At 43.6% G+C, this 21,280-nt stretch overlaps 1 protein-coding gene across 1 annotated transcript in view; it reads left to right on the top strand.

Annotated features, from left to right (window-relative positions):
• The window catches only part of CFAP95 (cilia and flagella associated protein 95), a 158,541-nt gene extending 138,566 nt beyond the window's left edge, over positions 1–19,975 (top strand). The window contains exon 6 of the mRNA XM_069228818.1: positions 19,491–19,975. Coding sequence (XP_069084919.1) covers positions 19,491–19,673 — 183 coding nt within the window. The 3' untranslated portion in view covers positions 19,674–19,975. The remainder of the gene's footprint in view (positions 1–19,490) is intronic.
• Positions 19,976–21,280: the final 1,305 nt, after the last annotated feature.

The raw sequence follows: 21,280 nt of genomic DNA on the forward strand, positions 1-21,280 counted from the left end.
CGTGAGACAGGCAACTAGGCCGAAGCCTCCACTAAAGTTATGCTAAGCTAGAAGCATTTCTAACAAGCAAATCATAGCACACGTTTACGATTATGTCAGATTCGTACAATTCTAATACATCACGTTATATAAAGCACGCTTATAAATGTTGGCAAACTACTCTGAGGGCACATTTGTCCCCGTACAATCTTTATTAGTTCGATTAAAGTCACACTCGATTATTGCAGTACTACGTTTTAAGCGCTAATAAATGTAAAACCTTCATTTCTGCGTCATCAGTGGTTTGTAGGAGACATCTGTTTCTCCTCTGTCACTTCAGAAGTTAGACACTCCCCGTGTGACAAATTATCTTCAAACCAACGGCCTAAGAGATTTTAAGGAGAGAAATGGATAACATATACTGTTCACTCCTATGTCAGCAATGGCACAGCTAACTATTAAGGATTACCATTACAGGAAAGCGAGATAGCACACATTTTACGGATTCATTTGGTCCAGTTTCAACGACGTTGTTAATTTATGTGTAACAAATCCCCAGAATCTCTGCTGCACTTTACTTGTAATTGTCATTGTCTGTCAAGGGAAAGGCTCAAACTGCTGAGGCGCCTTTTTGAAGAACAGGGCTGCCATTCCCCCACGGGGACACTGAAATGCACATTGAGCGGCGTCCACTTTAGGTTAATGGCAGGTGCAGTCAAAAGTATGGACGGTGCAATAAAGCGATTATCTTTATTAGTTTAGGTAGTTGAAGTGGGATGGCATTATGGCAGCTAATCTTTTTTAAATATCTATATTTATAGGGTCCTCGCAATTTTTTTTTTATTTCATTGATTTCACTGCAATGCTTTAACTTAATCAACATTAAAAACAAACCAAACTGAAACTGAAACTACATCTATCATCAGTTTGTGTCTAACTTTAATTTGTGTTTGCATGGGTGACTACTTGTTTGTGTCTGTCCCATTATAAGAATTTCTCCCTGAATGTAAAACGTCACTAATCACGTGCCCTATTTAAAGATGATAATTTATTTTGACATCTGTCTATAGGAACAGTTGTGCATGTTTAGAAAAAAGTACCAGAAACAGTTAGATGCTCATTCACAGCGGCCACCAGTGTTGTCTAGTGGTACATCTCAGTAAGACAAATATGTAAAGGATTGAAACAGGGTCCTGGATGGAAGTGGTGTAAGTGGCAGGGATGCACTCTCTCCACCCCGGGATTGTTAAAGGAGAACAGGTGTGGGCGCGATGACAAGACTGATGAAGGGCAGTTTTGATGATGTGATCGCACGTCTCTTGAGGCGGACAGCTTTCCCTCGTGGAGACAGTATCGTAGAGAAATGCATCACATGCTCCCTCTGCATAGGAGACTTCCGTCGCCTTGGTCACACGGCGGGCTGCCTGCCAACCACTCGTTTTCTCAGGAAACAGCAGCGACTCTACAACCTCACCACCTTAGGACCTTCAAGTAAGCCACGAAGAGTGGCTTCAGATAGGGTTATGGCCTAAACAGCTGCTTGTCTCACTACTCCCAAGAAAGAGAGGAGTGCTGGGGCTCTGTTTTTGGGGTTGTTGGCCTCTCCTTGCTGGAGCCGAAAGGTAGGTACGTCCAGGGTCTTCAACTTCCATTTAGACAAGCATTACATCTAAACATGGCTCAAGGAGGGCTAAAGAAAGGCTAAGGGGGACTTTCAACAGGATCATATCATGATCTTAGTAAAAAACAGAGTTGAGGCAGACACACCACCATAGGGTGGAAAGGAGTTGGGGGAGGGGGTGAAGGAGAATCTGAGGAAGATGAAGGGCTGAGTATGAGGCAACCTGTAGGGGATAACAACCCTGAGGAAGGAGCAAGACGTGAAAGAATCTTGAGTGTGCCAGAGCAGCAGCAGTCCCCCCGTAAGTGCCAGTTCATCTAATCGTAGACTACGTTGGCTATAGAAACATGCCACCAGAATCTGAGCCCTCAAGAGATCGGACATCTTTGCCACATCATCGAAGAGCAGACACACCAATCCAGAATATATCTGTGTCAACAGAACAATCAGGCGCAGTACCCAGGAACATCCCAAATGCAGCCCCTGGTATGCTAAGCAAGCAGGTGAATCATCCTTCGAAGATTCCAGTCTTCATGGGCAGAGCCCTTAGAGCGTCCTCTGGAGCAAAGGAGACACTTCAAGGATAATGTGAGAAGAAAAAAGGTACAGTGTTGAAAAGGAGGTGAATTTGAGGTGTGAAAAATAATCTGAAAAAGTGTTGGTTTGTGGAAATATTTAGGCATGATCAGTGCGGCCAGTATCAGCTTTGGCGGCCTGACTTAGCTTTGGTATGATGAAGAATTTTGTTCCAGTAAAAATCTGAACAAGGCAAAAGCTTTGTGAAAATTGGATAATAATCTATGGTTAAAATAGATGACGTCTATTAGGCCATTACCTACATCACACATGGCAAACAGGCTTCCTCCCCCCACGCAACAGTTTCCAGGGTGTCCCGCCTTGGTGGGGGGAGAATGAAGAGGCGATTTGTTGGAATTACAAAAAAATTTATGGATTTCCCTGCAAGTTAAGACACGATGCCAAAAATACAGTGGGAGTCACCCTCCTATACTGTGCAATGTTGGAGAAGGAACAGTGCGAGGGCATAGAGGTAAAGGTTTACATGGAAAAGGCAGTTATTCCAGCTTAAGCTTGGGATATTGAAAAGATGGTTACAATGATACCCTGACCGCAAAACTGCAGGGTATTTGGAGAATGGTTTCATGGAAGGTTTCAGAATAACATACATGTGGGCAAGAGTTAAAGGATGGGCGGAACATTTAAAATCTTGTAAGGAGAACGCGAAGAAGTTAATGCAGAAGAAGCTGACAAAGAGATTGCAAGGGTAAGGATTGTGAGACCATCTTGTCACCAATTGGTTTGGTCCCCAAAAAGACGAATGGGCAATATAGCCTAATTCGTCATCTGTCATGACCAGAGGTTAGATTGATTGATGACTACATCTACCAAAACAGTTGCTCAGCAGTGTACATTAACATAGCTGAAGCAGTTCAGTTCAGTTAGCATTTGTGGGACGGGAGCGGAAATGGTAAAAGCAGACATTAATGTCTGCTTTGAGGCTTTTGCCATTTCATCCGCCCCACTACTTTGATAATTTCCTCATGCTAGGGAAGGGTGATCTCAGACGTGAGAGTTTAGACTATTAAAATATTTAAGGCTGTTACTAATTATTTGGGTATACCATTATCTTAAGAGAAAACACAGAGGGCCCTACTAAATGTTTGAAATTCTTAGGCATAGAACTGGACTCAGTAGGTATGGGGTCACGCTTACCTTCTGATAAGATACAACCATGAAGGGGGTTGCTAGAATATGCATTAACTAAGAATAAGTGTCCCCTTCATCAAATTTAACAGATATTAGGATATCTCAACTTTGCACATAGAATAGGTGCTTTAAGCAGAGCTTTTGTCAAGAATTTGGCATCAGCAATGAGAGGGGTGTCCACACCTGATCATAGGATACACATAACAGAGAGAGACAGAGAGGAGTTGCAAATGTGGCAACATTTGTAGACAAAATATAATGGAGTGATGGTGAGGCACCTTGATAACCGGCTTGACTGGACACAAGATATTTTCTGACACCTTTGGGAAAGGGGGAGTTTGGGCTGTATTGTAGAGAAAAATGGTGTGCAGAACATTGGCCGGACATTTGAAAGAAAGAGAGTAACAGCATTGCTTTTCTGGATTTCTTTTAAGTATTGGTGACAGTTAAATTATAAGGTAAAGAGCTGTCAGGGAGAAAAGTTTTATTTTGTATAGACAATGAATCAATAGTACAAGTCATAAGTCAACAAACTACCAAGGATAGGCACATCTTCTGCTTAGTTAGCAAATGTGTCTTATTGTGTTCCAGTGGAACTTTTGGTTCAGGGCAAAACATATTCTGGGGTTACAAAACCGGATAGCTGACACTCTGTCCCCTTCACAGTGAGAGAGGTTCTGTGATTTGGTCACTGAACCTCTCAAACCACTTTGGGAAAACTTATGAAAAAGCATAGCTTGAATTTGTGCAATCTGGAGAATGCCGCAGGGGTAGGGATCAGTTTGGGTTAGGATTAAGACAAGAAGCTGCAATTCGATATGTGGTAACACTTCTGGTCTTCAGTTTCCAAAGCAGGCCAAATAGCAGTTATTGCCTTTTATGGCAAATTATTAGAGGACTATGAACTGGTGAAGGGATAATTGGTACTGACGATTCAGGAAGGTTGGTCAAGAGAGGAAGGAAAAACAAATGATAAAGGGGAAACTACAATAGAAGGGATACTGGAGATGGTTGTGGTTCAGTCAAGACATGTACAGTTTGGGAATTCTGTTTCCTGCTGATCAGTTTTCACATTGATGTTTTTTGAGGCTGTGGTTTCGACCAGCTAGTCAGGAAGAGCCCAATGTCCACTTTTGAAAGTTATTTATTAGCATCTGTATGTGCACAACTGTTTAGTTCCAAGTAAGTCTCTTAATTCTCCCTGCCTTCACTTCACCCAGAGGAGTCCTTTTATTTCTTCTTATTCGTGGTCCCTTCTCCTTAGGGGGCTCCCTCCACGTGTTCCCCGTCCTCTTCTTCTTTCTTCTTTGCCCAGGAGTAAAGAGTAATGCTGCCCTCAAAATAAACAATAGCAAGGGGTCAGTGGAGGTAAGCCTTTAAGCTGACTCTGTCTTTTTATAGGTGCCCATCACCGTACCTGTGCTCAGTGTTGAAGTGCAACAATACTAATTTGGTGCCTTTATTTACCTGAATCACTCTCACCCCATGGCCACCTCACCGCCCAACACTTCCAGAGTATCCTTTACGCGCCCGTTACTTGCTTCCCATGGGGTCATGACATCGGGAACCTCAACATCCTTGTGCTTACTGGGACCGCTGGGTTGTGTAGCAGGGCAGCAGTCATCTGGCTCTCTGTTGTCCTGATTCTGCACAGATTTCTCCTCCATCTGCTTCCTTCCTCAACCTCCTCTGGTGTTAAATACCTCCTTTCTCCTTGTCCGACAGCCGTCTTCAATCAATCAATCAATCAGTATTTGTAAAGCGCGGCTACTCACCCATGAGGGTCTCAAGGCGCTAGGGGGGATGGGAGGGGCCTTATCCAAAGAGCCATGTCTTGAGGTTCTTCTTGAAGATGGTGAGCGATGGGCTTTGTCTGAGGTGCAGGGGGAGGTTGTTTCAGCTCTTTGCTGCTGTGTAGGTGAAGGATCGTTCTCCGGCGGTAGTTTTGCGGCAGTGAGGGATGGTGGCCAAGGCCATCTGGGCAGAGCGGAGGAATCTGGTGGGGGTGTGGAAGATGATGCGGTGGTTCAGGTAGGCTGGTCCTGCTTTGTGTATGGCCTTGTACGTATGGGTGAGACGCTTGAAGGTGATTCACACCACGAGCGGTAGCTAGTGGAGGGTTCTCAGATGTTGGGAGATGTGTTCTCGGCAAGGGAGGTCCAGAATGAGTCTGGCGGTGGCATTCTGGATGAATTGTAGTTTTTTGATGTTCCTAGTTGAGGTGCCGGCAAAGAGGGCATTGCCGTAGTCGAGCTTGCTAGTGACTAAGGCGTGCGTGACTGTCCTGCAACAGTCTGCTGGGATCCATCTGAAAATCTTCCAAAGTTTGCAGAGTGTGTGCCAGCAGGAGGAGGTGACAGAGTTTACCTGGCGGGTCATAGATAGGGAGGAGTTGAGGATGATTCCTAAGTTGTGGGTGTGCTCAGTCGGTGCAGGGGGGCGCTGAGGGATGTGAGCCACCAGGAGTCATCCCAAGCTGAGGTGGCATTTCCAAAGATGATGAGCTCAGTCTTGTCGGAGTTGAGCTTCAGGCAGCTTTCTCTCATCCATTTGGCGACGGCTTCCACTCCCGAGTGGAAGTTCCTGCTGGCCGTGTCTGCTTTTTCGGTGAGGGAAATTATGAGTTGTGTGTCATCAGCATATGACACAATGTTCATACCATGGCTTCTGACAATGGCAGCGAGAGGGACGTGTATATGTTGAACAGTGTGCGACTCAGTGAGGATCTTTGGGGGACTCCACAGTTGACTCCTGTGGGTCTGGAAGTGTAAGGTGGGAGTCTGACCCTCTGCGTCCTCCCAGAGAGGAAGGAGTGGATCCATTGCAGGGCTCTTCCATGGATTCCTATGTTGTGGGGTCTGGTGCGCAGTGTGCTCTGGTAGTCTGTGTCGAATGCTGCTGAGAGGTCGAGGAGTATGAGTGCTGTGGTGTGACTACGGTCTATGAGTAATCAGATGTCGTTGGTAGCTGAGAGGATGGCTGTCTCCGTGCTGTGGTTGCTGCGGAAGCCGGGCTGGGAGCTGTCCAGGGAGTTGTTGGCCTCGATGAAATTCTGTAGTTGTGCTTTGATTGCTTTCTCCAGTACTTTGGCGGGGTAGGTTAACAGTGAGATGTGCAGGAAATTCTTTAATTCTGATGGGTCTGCCGAAGGTTTCTTCAGGAGAGGACGTATTTTGGCGAATTCCAAGCCTCAGGTGAGGTGCCCATGTTGATGGAGCAGTTGATTGTGTTCCGGAGCTTGGGGAGGTAGAGGATGATCTGGTGTATATGTGGTGCAGACAGGTATCCGAGGGGGCTCCGGAGTGGATGCTGTTCATGATGTTGACTGTGTCCTCTGTGGTGAGCGTGGACCAACTGTGGATGGTCTGGATGGGTTCTCGGGGGCTGGGTCGTTCACAGGTTCCGGTGCCAAGATTTTCTTGGAGGAAGCTGTTATAGATGTTCTGGATCTTGTGGTTGAAAAAGGAAGCAAGTTTGTCGCAGAGGTCCTGTGACGGTGGGGGATGCTGGTGGCTTTGGAGGGGGGATCTGTGAACTTGTTGATGACTGAGAAGAGTTCCCTAGAGTTGTGGGCAGAGGAGTTGATGCGCTTCCGGAGTGTATCCTTCCTTGTGTTCTTGATTTTTCATCCGTGGGTGGTGGTTGCAGCTCTGAAAGGGCTGAGGTCTTCGCTGGTTTGGCTGTTCTTCCATTTTTTTCTCTAAACGTCTGTGGGTACGCTTTGATTCTTGGAGTTCGATGGTAAACCAGCTGGCTTTGGCGCATTTGGTGATCCATGCTTTGAGATTGCGTACTGCTGTGTTGGTGTCATCGGAGGAAGGAGGGAGGGATTTGGTGAGCGATGAGGTGAGTTGCTTGTTGGTGATTTTGTTCCATTTCCCGTGGGGGGGTCTGGAGGTGTGGGTGTGGCTGCTGGGTGCGGTGGTTGTGAAGTGTGTGCAGTGGTGGTCGGTCCAGTCTAGGGTGGAGATTATCTCGATGGTGATCCGGTTGCTTGAGGTGAGGTGGGGTCCAGTGTGTGTCCTGCGATGTGTGTGGGTGCGGAGACCAGTTGTCTGAGGCTGTGGATGGTGAGGTTGTAGAGTAGAGCAGTGGTGTTTGGGTCGGTGTGGTCCTCGAGGTGGAAATTCAGGTCGCCAAGGAGGAGGTAGTCAACTGACGTCAGGGCCTAGGGGGTAGCAATGACTACGACATCGTCTATGAAAGCCAGGGGGGGGCCAGGTGGGCTGTACACCTTGGTGCCACGGATGGAGGAGTTGTGGTTGTGGTGGACCACGAAGAGAAGGTGTTCCATGGTGGTGCAGTGTTCTTCTGGGACAGCCACATTCCACACCGTCTTGTCCAGGTAGCTCTCATCTTCTCGGCTACGCCTCTCTCGACTGTTGTGTCTGCTCTCTTTATCTGTGATGTCCTTTTTCACTGTTGTCAGTGCCAAGCACCATATGGCATCATCTTGCACAAGTGGTGCGCTGCCCTGTTCTCCTCCAGTGCCTGTAGTGGCAGCTATTATGGGTTCCTCTGGTACAGTAGTCACCCAACTACAGGGTCCTTAAGAGTTTCAGAGGTAGTTTGTTCATAGGCCGCAGGGGGAATCCAGAGGGCAGATGTGCAAATAAAAAGGATTAAAATGTGGCTATATTTAAGAAGGAGTTAAACAGATCAAAGAGGGAAGGAGACATGAATAGCAATGAAAGAAATAAAGGGTTTCAGAACATGTCCTGTGTGGGCATTGAAAAAAATGGTTGAAGAAAGGGGAACAAGGAGAGGGTCTGCTATATGTACATGCCAGTAGGAATTTTGTGACAGCTGAGCAAGTCCAAGGTGTTTTGACTGTGCTTAAGGAATGAAGGTATAGACGTCACTGACTTTGCAACATACTTTTTCAGGATAGAGGGGGCAACAAAGGGTTTTCAGAGAAGGATGAATGAGAAAGAGTTAAAATGTTTGGGGAGGCAGAAGACTATTTGCATGTGTGGATATGTAAGACTATAAAGCAATGGTATGTAAACAATTTTTCCCACTTAACAGGTGGGCAACGGATAGAAAGGCATAAGGAAGAAATATGGATATGAGGAAACTCCATGATTCTTTGGGCTGGAATGCAATTGGAATGGCTACTGCAAAGAGTACAGCTAGATTTGAACTAAGAGAAGGCCACAGTGAGATGGTTTATAAAGAAGAAATATGGATATGCGGACACACCATAATTCATTGGGCTGGAGTGCAATTGGAATGGCAACAGCAAGTAGTACAGCTAGATTTGAACAATGAAAAGGTCCCAGTGAGATATTTCTCAAAAGGGTGTATGAAATGGGAGTAATTGATGTGAGGTTTTACGGAAAATTAGGTATTTATGAGAACAACAGGGGTATTGATTATACACATGGGAAAGAATAATCTGGTGCTGATTACTGGCCTAGAACTCTAAAAATTCATAAAAAGGGATTTGAGGAAGTAGTGGCCAGAGGCTAAGATAATGTGGACCCAATTAATTCCAAGAAGGATTTGGCAGGGTAAAAAAACTCAGAGGCTATCAACAGAGCCAGAAGGTAAGTAAATAGGGAAATCTCTGGGTTTTGCAGGGTGCAACGTTTGAGGTTTTAAAGCTTCCAAACTTAGTATAGGAGTAGAAGAATTTGTTTAAGGAAGACAGGGCACACTTGTCAAGACTTGGATAATGCTGTAAATTTAAGGGGTTTGTTGAGGGCTTTGGGGACACTGAATGATGTCAAATGAACAGCTCTGGTGGCTGGGGGTTCGGAGGTGGCTAAAGTACCACCTCTAACGATGTGTACTTCCTGTGGTAGTCAAAAGAGCACTCAGGACTGGCTAGGGGTATCAGAGAAGAGTCCAGGAGAAAGCTAAGAGGCAAGGAGTTAACAGAAGGATGCCAGGCTTGGTCCATGGGCAGCCAAGCCTCCCAGTTGGGAAAAGGCAAGGGGAACAAGAAATATGCCAGAGGATTCTCAGGGAGGCTTAAGGATAGATAAGGTACAAAGGAGGTGAAACAAAGGGGAGGAAACTGTGTAAGGGAGGTGGGATGGATTAATTTGTTAACACGCCCAGCTTGCTCCCAGTAAAGTGGCTTGTTTACTCCTAATGAGCACCTGTAATTGCTTTCTTCTCTAAACAGAGCCCTGTGCGGAGGTTGTGGGAAGAGCATGTGTTGCACTTCCTTGATAATTTCCACATGTTAGGGAAGGGTGAGCAGATAGGTGGGTGTTTATGAGTATTAAAAACATTTAAAGGAGTGACTAATCATTTGGGTGTACCAATAGCTGAAGAAAAGACAGAGTGCCCTACTAAAAGTAGGAAATTCTTAGGCAAATCTCTGGACTCAGTAGCTATGGGGTTGCGCTTACCCGCTGACAAGATACAACAAGCATTGGCAAAGCCTTGTCTATACAAGAGCTATTGGATTGAAAATGTGTTTTTGCCTTGTTGTTCCCAAGTGTGGCTGCTGGTCAGCATGGCTAAAAGTTAGTGGTGCAGAGTGTCAAAGAGTGGAGTGCTGGAGTAAAGTTGTAGAATGGATTTGTTAGATTAGAGTGTCGTAGAGTGGAGTAGAGGGGAGTAGAGGTCAGTGGTTTGGTGGCAGAGTGTGTTGTAGAGTGGAATAGAGTGGGTAGAATAGGGTGGAGTGGGTTGGAGTGGATTGAGGTAGTCTGTTGGATTGGGTTGAAGTGCAGTGTGGTGGATTGGAATGGGATAAAGTGGGGTGTATTGGGTGGAGTGTGTGGATTGGAGTGGGTGGACACGATGAGGTGGATTGGAGTGCGGCAGATTGGAGTGATGTAGATTGAATTGGTGTGTGGTGGATTTGATTGGAGTGGGTTGGATTTTTGGAGTGGGATGGATTGGAGTGGAGTGGATTGGAGTGGGGTGAATTGCATTGGTGTTGGGTAGATTGGTCTGGAGTAGGGTAATTGGTTTGGAGTGTGGTTGATTAAGGTGGTTTAGAATTGGTTGGATTGGAGTGAGGTGCATTTGATTGGATTGAGTGGGATCGATTGGAGTGGGGTGGGTGGATTGTAGTGGGATGGATTGGGTTCTGGTGGATCGGATTGGAGTGGGGTGCATTGGATTGTAATGGGGTGGAATTTATTTGAGTGGGTAGATGGGGTTGGACTGGATTTGAGTGGGTTGGATTGAGGTGTAGTAGATTCGACTGGGGTGGGGTGGATTGGACTGGAGTGAGGTGGATTGTAATGGACTGGATTGGAGAGGAGTGGGGTGGATTGGATTGTGTGAGGTGGATTGGATTGGAGTGGGATAGATTGGATTGAGCTGTATTGGATTGGTGTGGGGGGATTGGAGTGGGGTGCAATGGGATGGAATGGGGTGGATTGAAGTGGGGCGGATTGAAATGGGGCGGATTGAAATGGGGCAGATTAGAGTGCAGCAGATTGTTTTGGATTGCAGTGGGGCAGATTGGAGTGGGGAAGATTGTTTTGGATTGGAGTGGGGCAGATTGAGTGCAGCAGATTGAAGAGGGCAGATTATGTGGGTTGGAGTGAGTGAGGCAGATTGGAATGGGGCAGAGTGTTGAGGGGCAGATTGTTAGGAATTGGCATGTGGGAAGATTGGAGTGAGGCAGATTATTCTGGATTGGAGTGCGGCAAATTGGAGTGGGTAAGGTTGTTTTGTTTTGGAGTGGGGCAGATTGGAGTGATGCAGATTGATTTGGATTAGAGTGGAGCAGATTGGAGTGGGTACATTGTTTTGGATTGGACTGGGGCTGATTAGAGTGGGGAACATTCTTTTGGATTGGAGTTGGGGAGATTGTTTTGGATTGCAGTGGAGCAGATAGTTTTGGATTGGTGTGTGGCAGATTGTGAGTGGAGTGGGGCAGACTGTTTTTGATTGAGTGGGGGACATTGGAGTGGGACAGATTAGAGTTGGGCAGATTGTTTTGGAGTGGGGCACATTGTTTTTGGTTTGGAGTGGGGGCAATTGTTTTGGATGAGAGTGGGACAGATTGGAGTGGGACAGATTGTTTTAGATTGGAGTGGGGCACATAGTTTTAGATTTGAATGGGGCAGATTGGAGTAGGGCAGATTGTAGCAAGGCAGATTGTTTTAGATTGAGTGGGGCAGATTATTTTAGATTGGAGTGGGGCAGAATGGAGTGGGGCAGATTGCTTTGGATTAGAGTGGGACAAATTGTTTTGGATTGTAGTGGGGTGGATGGGTGAGGGGTGGGTTGGGAGAACCGGAGTGTGATGGATTGGTGTGGAGTTGGGTAAGTGGTTTGATTTGGAGTGGGATGAATTGGATGCATCTGGGGTCAATTGGATTGAGTGGGGTGGGGTGGATTGTTGTAGGGTAGATTGGTCTGGATTGGAGTGGGGCGGATTGGATTGAAGTAGAGTGGATTGGGATGTACTGCACAATTATGTGTTAAAGCATCATATGGGAAATTACACATAAAGAAAGATTGTGTCTTTGTAATATTTAGAACTAGATAATCATCAACTTTTGAGAACAGCTCCCACGAGCAAAACAAACCACAAGTGCAAAGTGAGAAAAGAAGACTTAGCAAAATAGAATAAAAGCATTAACTCTAAGAAAGGAGAAGAGTTAACTTTAGAAAATAAAACTTTGCAGCTTTGTTTGTCCTGGTGGATGCGTTTTTGCCAGTCACACAGCTTCTTTTGCAGGGCCCTAGAATTTAAAAAGAAGTACCTCAATCAGGTTTGGAACCTCAGATGGGCACTGATTAAGTTTAATCAATCAGTGCTTGGTCCCTGCTCCATAGACAGGAACAGAAATAATGCTTTGCTTGTGGTGACAAATGATGAGGCTTTTAAAAAGAGTGCCATGCAAGCCAAGAAATGGTAAACAGCAGGCGGGCTCCAAGCCCTTTTTAGATAACAGAGACTCGCAAGAGAGACACATGTGCTAGCGCATGCTGTAGCAGGCTCAACCCTACAAAAATGAAGAGGATTGCTAGAATATGCATTACCTAAGAATACATGTGAACTGTACCTGATTCAACAGATATTAGGACGTCTCAATGCTGTGTGTAGGGTTGCTCCAGGCTTAGCTGTTGCCAGGAATTTGGTGTTTGCAATCAGTGGGCGTCCGCACCTCATCATAGGATACAAATAACATAGTTAGAGAAGACTTGCGGATGAGGCACATTTTTTGGCAAAATATAATGAGGTAATGATGTGGCAGTTCTCTGTTTGAGGATTATTGAAGGAGGGAAGGTACAGTGCGAAGAGGAGTCAGCCAAAAGTTGTTTCGATTATGTCATCGTACATCTTCTGAGAAAAACAGCTTTCTGTCAGGAGACAATGTCGTGGCCCACCTACTAACTTGGTACAGCATTTCTTGGGAGTAGGCCGGGAGGAATTTGAGGATTCTTTAAAAAAAAAATAATTTAGGTTGTTTTTATCAACTTGAGAGCGATCGGTCTGAAGGGCGCTTAGGACAGGTTTTGGGATATCGGGCAAGAGTGAAGGGAAGGGTAAGAGGCAAGGAATAAGCAGACGAATGGCAGGCTTGGTCCATGGGCTTGCAAACCTTCCAGATCTAAAAGGCAGAGGCCTCTGGGGAAGGCTCTAAAGTAGCCTCAAGGAGGAATAAGGAAAGACATAGTACAAGAAAGGTGAAACAACAAAATTGAAAGGGGGGCAGGAACTGTTTAGGGTAGGTGGCATTGGCTAGTTTAATATATCTTTGTTCACTGTTTAGGGCATTTTAGTTTGTACGGCAAGATGCCAAATGGTATTGTTGCTGGTACGCTCAGCTTGCTCCCAGTACAGCTGCCTTTTTACACCTAAAGAGCACCTGTGATTGCTTTCTCCTCCAAAACCTCATGTGGGCAACCTTGGTCCAATTGGTTATGGTCCTCCTTTCTCAACGCACTGAAATCTGGTATACTAATGGCTATTTATGTGGTGCACTTCACTGAGTGATGTGTCGTTATATGGCATTCATTAATGGCACTGATTTAAACGACCTCAGAAAGATGAAAGGCTTAATGACTTTTCAAATCTGCCATCTGCCGGTTTTAGGGTGGTCCCCAGCCCACTAAAATAAGTTACCCATTGGGTCCGGGCTATTAGAAGGAACTCACTTGCAAACACATTTTTTTTCCACCACTGCAAGGAATAAATTAGAAATATATAGAATCTAAAATTTCAGATAGGGAGATCTTCACAAGGCAATGAGGTTGGAAAGATGTAAAAAAGTAACAGAAGCCATAGTAATTAACTCTTGGAACCACATGGCAATGCTGAGTTGCGCCATTGACCCAACCTTTCACACCTTAACTGCCACGTATCTGCTAATACAATGGCTCTGGTAATAGAAAGCAGTGAAATTGCAGAAAGTAAACATGACTGTTACATGAACTTTTGGCATTCATGGCCTCTGAGACCAGGAATAACAAGGGAAGGGCAAGGAATGCCCAATGACTAGATAAGACCAGCAACTAGTACCCCTGGCTTCCTGTAATGGCCCTCCACGCAGAGAATTAACGGAACAGGTCACCTGCCCCCTCCCCTCGCCCCACTTGAAAATGTGTTTTTGCGTTAGAGGCTAGAACTCGCAAGATGATTCACTGGGGTAAACTTTCCAGAGTTCTCAGGGTACAAGTTCTAATGCATAAAGGGCCCTCCATGCCTTTCATCTGTCTGCGATTGATAAAATGGTAACATTAGGTCATAGTAAAATATGTTGTCTAAAGATGGACAAAATGACTAAAATCCGCGAGGGAAAGTACTGTATAAAAACCATAATCTATAAAACATGTAAGTTAGAACTGGAGAAACTATGCTGCAGGTGTAAACATTATTTTGTGCCCAGAAGAGGCATCTTGAAGTGGGCAGCTCTTGCGATTTAATGTGAGCACTGTTTTATAATGTCTGCACTTGGAAGTAATTTGAAACAGACTCGCTGGTGTAGCTGGCCAGCCTTGATGCAGATGCCCTGGCTCTGGTGTTCATTACTCCAGTGAAGCACCGCTGTGATCTGTGTCCAGGGAAGCCCTGCTTTTGAACTCTCCTTAGGACTGCTGTGGTGTGGCAAACAGCTTTCTCGGTCTGCTGCACATGAGCCATCATTATAAAACCGTAGATACAACAGTTAATGGCACAGGTCAGATTACAGAAATGTTATACCCTTAAAATGCAGCAAATTCTCTTTTGCTCTATTGTGGATGCTTGTTTAATATCAAATTACGCCACTGAATTTTACGCATGTCATGCTTTTTTTCTGAAAGGAAAGCAAGCCATCTCAGTTTACCCCAATCTTTTACATTTAAAAAATGGACAAACAGCAATATATTTGCCCCATGTCTGATTATGTTTACCTATCAAAAATAAGGCAGTCTTTTCTTCTGCCCTATTCCATTTATTTTAATACGATATAAACTTGCTCAAACCTTGCTAACTTAATCTCCAATTATGCGGTCAGGAAAATAGTGCAAAAGAGAAATTGATCCATTTTCGCATCCGTGTTTGATTTTTTGCTGGGCATGTGTGCCCTTCTCCAAAGACATAACAGGGACTTACCACTGACAGATTTGAGTTGCTTGAAGAACATACCAACACAAGTGACTGCCAGCATGCAATACTTGGGGATCATTTCTGACTGAATGGTGACGTGTTGCTCCACTGTGCATTTATGCTTCTGCCCTGAAATTACACTTCAGCACAATCTTTATTTTAACCCATTTCATACGGGCCCAAACGTAGAATAGGGGCTGTTGCATGTTGTGCTCGTGGTCCTGACTATTGGGTCTCCTTCCTTATGCGAGATGATGGTTTGTAGTCTACGCATGAGAGGTGGCAGTCAGCAGGAAGGTAGGTTGGGATTGGGTAAGAGAGATAACTCAGATCAAGGAGAACAAGAGGATGCCATGCTCCATTCATTTGAGCTTATTGTGTAGCTAAGCTGTCCTGTTTTCAGTGTTTATTTTTTGTGGGTTTCAGTGGTGTTTTCTCAGCATTCTCCAAACCTTTTTAAATCAGTGGTTATCAGCGTTTTTTCAGCTTCCTAACCCCCAAAATAGACAAAAGCTGTCTTTTTCCGTTGTTTGGAAAGCATATTCTTTGTTTCTATTGATTATTATAAAGCACATATTTATTTTAAAGAAGTAATTTAGAGTATGTAGGGTCTTCCTATTGGCAGTGTGTCCAATAAACGTATGTTAGACTGCTGTAGGCATAGAAAGTCTGTGTATTGCACTCACACCTCATTACCCTCTCTCACGTCTTATTACCTCACACTAATTCAGTCAGGATTCCGTCTGCTCTGCAGGACTGGTAATGGATTAAAAAAGTAAGAGTGCTATATTCAAATGTTTTATTAAAGAAACTCCTGGGCACAGTTGGGGGTCATTCACCTATTCCTTACTTAATATTATGACATTGTAATGGTAATGATCCCTCCCAAAATCGTAGTACCTTATGAAACCTTTAACGGTTTGCATTACACCTGATAAATTTGTAGTTCTGCATGCAAAGGCATCTGAAACTTGATGCTTTAAGTATACATGCTACTGCTTTTCTGCACTTTTTGCCTGACTACATTTAGATGATGCCTGTCTTGTGTGGACATAAATAGCTGCCTAGTGTCCCCATGGCAAATGTCTCACTTTAAGTCATGCTTGACCTTTTTACGGGCATCACATTGTATTCTGAGACTTGAAATGTTGCTGTTAACATTGTGCATATGGGCTCAAAAACTCCAGCAGTAAAGTGCAGTTGGAGAAAAAGCCAGGAATAGCTGAAAGAATGACACATAGCAATGGGACGGTTTGCAGCTATATATTCTGTTGATATGTGGATAGTTTTGTGCCATGTTTTCACTATTATCCCATGTATACGGTGACAGAATATATTTCACACGTATCTACCACTACACCTTACATTAAATGTTTGAAGCCTGTGGTGTTTGGCAGTTGACCAGCTATCAATAGTGACTTGTTAGAAATGAGAGTTTATCAAAGGGTTTTACCAATTTTGTATTTGTATGTAAATATGATAGTACATATTAGCCGGGATTATTATGAACCAGTCATTTCAGCAATCAATGAAAGACTCAAACACTGCGAAAGATCAAATATTAATTTAATATTCATGGATTCTTTACAGTGTATTAACTAATTAGATCAGACCCAAAACATGCTTCAGAACGCGGTACCTTTAGGTTAAGCACACAAAACAGGAGGAAACAAAATAAAGAAGAAGCCATCTCTTAGTGATATTCCTAAACAACAAAACTCAAGCAGAATAATTTTAGGCCAGTCTTACTTGCTGCTACCTTGTGTAGCAAAGTTACATTGTGTTGGTACTTTCAGAAAGAAATGAAAATTACTTATTTTTTCTCACTTTCCTTTCTTTGAGTAGCATGTTACTTTGTGGTTGTGAAGGTGTTTATCAGTGTTTATATGTTTGCACTAATGAGGGCTGTTTCCATTTTGGTGTTTCCTCAATCTGTTATTATAGTTTTAAACCTAAAACAGGATAGCGTATGTAGAGCCCAAGGCCTGGTTCTTGTGCATGCACTGTCTATGTACAAAATAAAGGCAATAAGAACCAACAAAATAAAGATTTCTTTACAACAAGATTTAACAAGGTGTAAGCTCCAAATAAACCATTTACTACACACCTCATGTCTGTGCTGGCTCTATTAGTATTTACAGCTCAACAATAGCTCTGAAGAGTCCTGAATTTCACATTTGCTGCATCACTCTGGTGATTCTCATCCTGACCCCCAGGTGTCCTCAACTCTGCCAGTCTGCATCATGTCTTCATCGTCATTTGAAGATGGAAAATCCACTAAGGTGAGCCACAGACCTCCACTACTGTGCCTCAGCAGCTGCCAGAGCCTGTAGCTCAGGGCTTCTACCAGTCTTTGACTCACTTTCCATTGAGTCCTGCCTCCTTTCATCATGAGTAACATTAAGAATCTAGAGCCTAGATGGTGCAGTTGAAATAAGAACTTTGACATATATGCCAGCACATTTGACATTGAGCATGAAATGTGCTTTTTCTGCCTCCTAGTACATTGTGCTGACCCAAATACTCATGGTATGATATTCAAATTTGAAGAGGTGGAGAGAGAGTTATATGATGGATTGAAGCACAGTCTGATGGCATACATCTTCTCAAAGAAAAATGTTGTCTATGAACGCTCTCTGTTCCACTCACCCTCGCAACAACTTGGCAAAACAATGAACTCATTCATTATGAGACACAAAAAGCACGTTCAGCGCTGCAATTTTACCAGTTACAACTGTGAAGAAGTTGTTTACTCTCACATAATTGCTAGCTGTCAATTGGTGCATTCTGAAAGAAGGTGCTGCTAAAACCAAGGAATCTAGATGATATCTAGACCATCTTGAAAATTCGTAAATTAGGCTGAGACCACGGGTCACCACAAGCTCAAGAATATAATAACAAATCAATTAACTTTATGGGAGGAATGCACTCTGCCAATGAAGGACCCAGCAGCATGTGCTATCACTATGTTTTCTGCCTGCTATTACTGCGTCTTCTACCTCCCGCATTCAGGAATGTGCCAAGCTTCACAAAGCATGTGCCACTATTGAGGCAAATTGTGCATCTTTCAAACTGTCTGCGAATGCGGAAGCATATGAATATCTTCACCTAACAATTCTCCAGTGACCAAGACTGCATCCTTATAGAAAGTTGAAGAACACGTCTTATTTACAACACCAAATGAGTGTAGTTGTTGTGTGCCACAGGTCACAATCCTCATCATCTGGATCAACCTCATTGGACTCGGAAGGTCACAGAAGTGCAAAGATTTTCTCAATCAGGGGTAGTGTGTAATCTGAATAGATAATGATGGACTACCTGAGCTAGTGATCATGGTTTGTGGTAATGTAGTATTGGTCAACTTTTTAATTGACACAGGTGCCACCAGCACTGTTATGACAGACATTGACTTTGTCAAACAACCTTATAAACCTGATCTTCTGCTGACCAACATATGCATCTGCACATATGCCTCCAGATAACCCTTTCACACATCTTGGTTTCTTTCACCCTCAGCTCACACATGGCTATCACTCCACTGTTGTGGACATTTATGGAGTTAATTCTGCTACCAGCACTGGAGGTCGCCTGAGCTTCATGTCAACCATCAGATTGAGCCTTTTACAGATACTATGCAAGACTATGGATGAGGTGCCAACTATAGATGAAGGTGATGTGAAGAACCTCGTACCAACCCTATTTCAGGGCACAAACAAATTAAAAGACAGATCTGACTACACATGAATAAAACCTTTAGAGCTCATGATTTCAGAGGCATCCCATTAGGCTTCGGCAATTTTTTCAGTTGCTAAGATATTCCATGATGAAATACTATGAGTTAGCCAAGGAATTCTCAACACTTGAACTACAGTGATGACATACTAGTGTTTGGCAAATCCAAGGGGGAACAGGCAAGACACTGATTAAAGTATGCCAAACTACTCAGGAAGAATGTCTCATGCTCAGCAAACCAAAATGCCACGTAGAGACAACCTTACCGAAAACCTGTGGCCATATTTTCTCACAAGAGAGCATGTGCCTGGATCCTGACAAAGTCTCTGCCTTGGCACTGGTTCTCCAACAGAGAATCTTCTGGCCCTTTGTTCCTTTCTGGGGTTATCCGGCTTCTGTTCCAGGTACATACTTGATTTTTGTATTAATCAGTGCTCTGCTAGATAAGCTCACAAAACAGTGGTAGATTAGCAAATGGTCACATCAGTGCCAAGCAGAGTTGGCCCCTTCCGGTGACAGCTGCGAGGAGAACAGCATCTTCACTCTAAACTGTGCAAGTTAACATGTTGCGATCTTCTGTTGAACCAAGGACAAACTGTTCACTGCAATTGTCCTCTCCTTTAGACTTTGACTCTCTTTTTCTTCTCCTCCTTTTGACTTTTCTCCTTGTCCTCCTGATACTTGTTCCATCACTTTTGCTTTACCCTTTCTGTCGTTGAGATGCCCTTCCTGACCATTTATGGTTCATCTACCTACCCACATAAATACACACACATATAAGATGGATGGATGGATTATATGCTTTTACAGGTCTTTCTTTTCTTTACGCATTTGTTAGTATTCTTATTTGAAGCGCAGTGGATGAGGACCTAATTAACAACCACTTTTTTACAGTGTCTCTCATTTTATTTCACACAGCTTGACCGCGGTGTGTCAGCGCCTCCGGCAGCACACAAGATTTGCCACTCACAGTTCGTGGACACAGCCTGTTGCAAGCGGTGTGGCATCAACACTTGGCAAGACGAGAGCGGCTTGTACGCCAACAGGGAAATAAAGCAAAGCATATGCAAGCGCACCGATCCTATAGCACCATGCATGTAACGATGGAAGCGCGTGTCAAACCATGCAACATGCCACCCTCCAGCAGCATGGCATTGTGCCGAAATACATTTCCTGTAGTGTTAACGGAACGTATTTTAAAGTATATCAAAGTGACCCGACAGGTTGAATTACTGTGTCAGATCAAATAAAGGAGACTGTGGTCACATTATTTTAGTTCGCTGAACAAAATCATGCAACTTTTCCTGTTAATCTCTGCATATCAGGGTCCAAGTCAGTGGCATCTGTATGGTTCTTCGATTTTCTTCTTAGATGTGTGTAATAAAACGTGCTCAAACTAATAAGTGGTGTTGTCTAATCATTCAAATGTTTGATAAATATGTATCATTTTCTGTACTTTCTTTGTCAGGTGTCTTACAATTAATGCAACTCTAAAACTGTATGAAAGCCAAAGGCAGATCACTGCGAAATTGACGACAGCTTATTATGCCTCAGGTTCATCACTCAGTATAGCCATTTCCAGGTGTATCAGGCAGACTGATAGCTAACACTCAGTTGTTTAATATTTTACACCATTTTCCTTCACGAGCATGCCAGAGGAGATAGGGTAAATCAGTCTACCATTCAGTGAACCATTCTGTGGGAGATATTACTATATACACAGTTCCACTGAAGAGATATCTGGATTTTGATTTCGTCCTTGGACTCTGAGGAAGCTAAAAATCTGCTCCTGAGCACAAAGGGAAATGAGAATTGGGAAAGACAGACGTCACTGCACAGCTCCTTCTCTTGGACCTGGTAAGGATTTCTCATTCAATGGAGTCATGAAGAAAGCAACCAACATTCACTTTGATTAGGCAAACCTCTGCAGCTATGTGTGCTCCTGAATTCTGATTATTCTCTTGCAACGTAGAGCACTAAAACCAGTATACATTCTAGATTGTCTGATGATATAAAGTTATATGCATGGAGAACATAATTAATCAACTTTCTTGAATAATATTGAATACAGTTTTAATGTGTCTTGAGACACAAAGTCAATTAAATAGTTCAACATCTTTGAAGGGAGAGAAGATGGGAACTCCACAACCCAAATATAGTTCAGTTCAATATAATTAGTTGGGAAAATAATATTGCCTTTAAAGGCATGTCCAAATCCACACAAACACTGGTATCCATTATCCGGAACCAACCAGTGTGACAAAGGAACTTTCATCAATAGCAATGACGAACAACATCCAATGATCAATGTAGATCAATTCAGTCTTGGAACTGAGTGAGACACACACGTATATGAAGAACAGCTACTGGGAAACAATGATCTTCACTGTAAACATCTTGATACACTGGGCTAAAAAGTGTTCTTGTTTTTTATGTTAATTCTCACTTGAATGTGGTCACCATCTTGGTTTGGGAAGACATGCAAGATGCTTATGAATTCGACTTTCATCTTTGAAGCATTAATCATTATCAGTTCTGCATTCAATATTATAAAAATATACATGTTCTATAAGAACTAAGTATAAAATACAACATTTGTTTTTTTCATGAATACTGCTTAATATGCCTGATGATCCTATCTACTTTGATTGGCACCCTATGACTAATCCTCTCCTATGTTGACTGCATGTAAGGCATAATATGTTGAT

Source organism: Pleurodeles waltl, chromosome 1_1 (assembly GCF_031143425.1).
Source record: "Pleurodeles waltl isolate 20211129_DDA chromosome 1_1, aPleWal1.hap1.20221129, whole genome shotgun sequence".
In the NCBI taxonomy this organism is placed as follows: Eukaryota; Metazoa; Chordata; class Amphibia; order Caudata; family Salamandridae; genus Pleurodeles; species Pleurodeles waltl.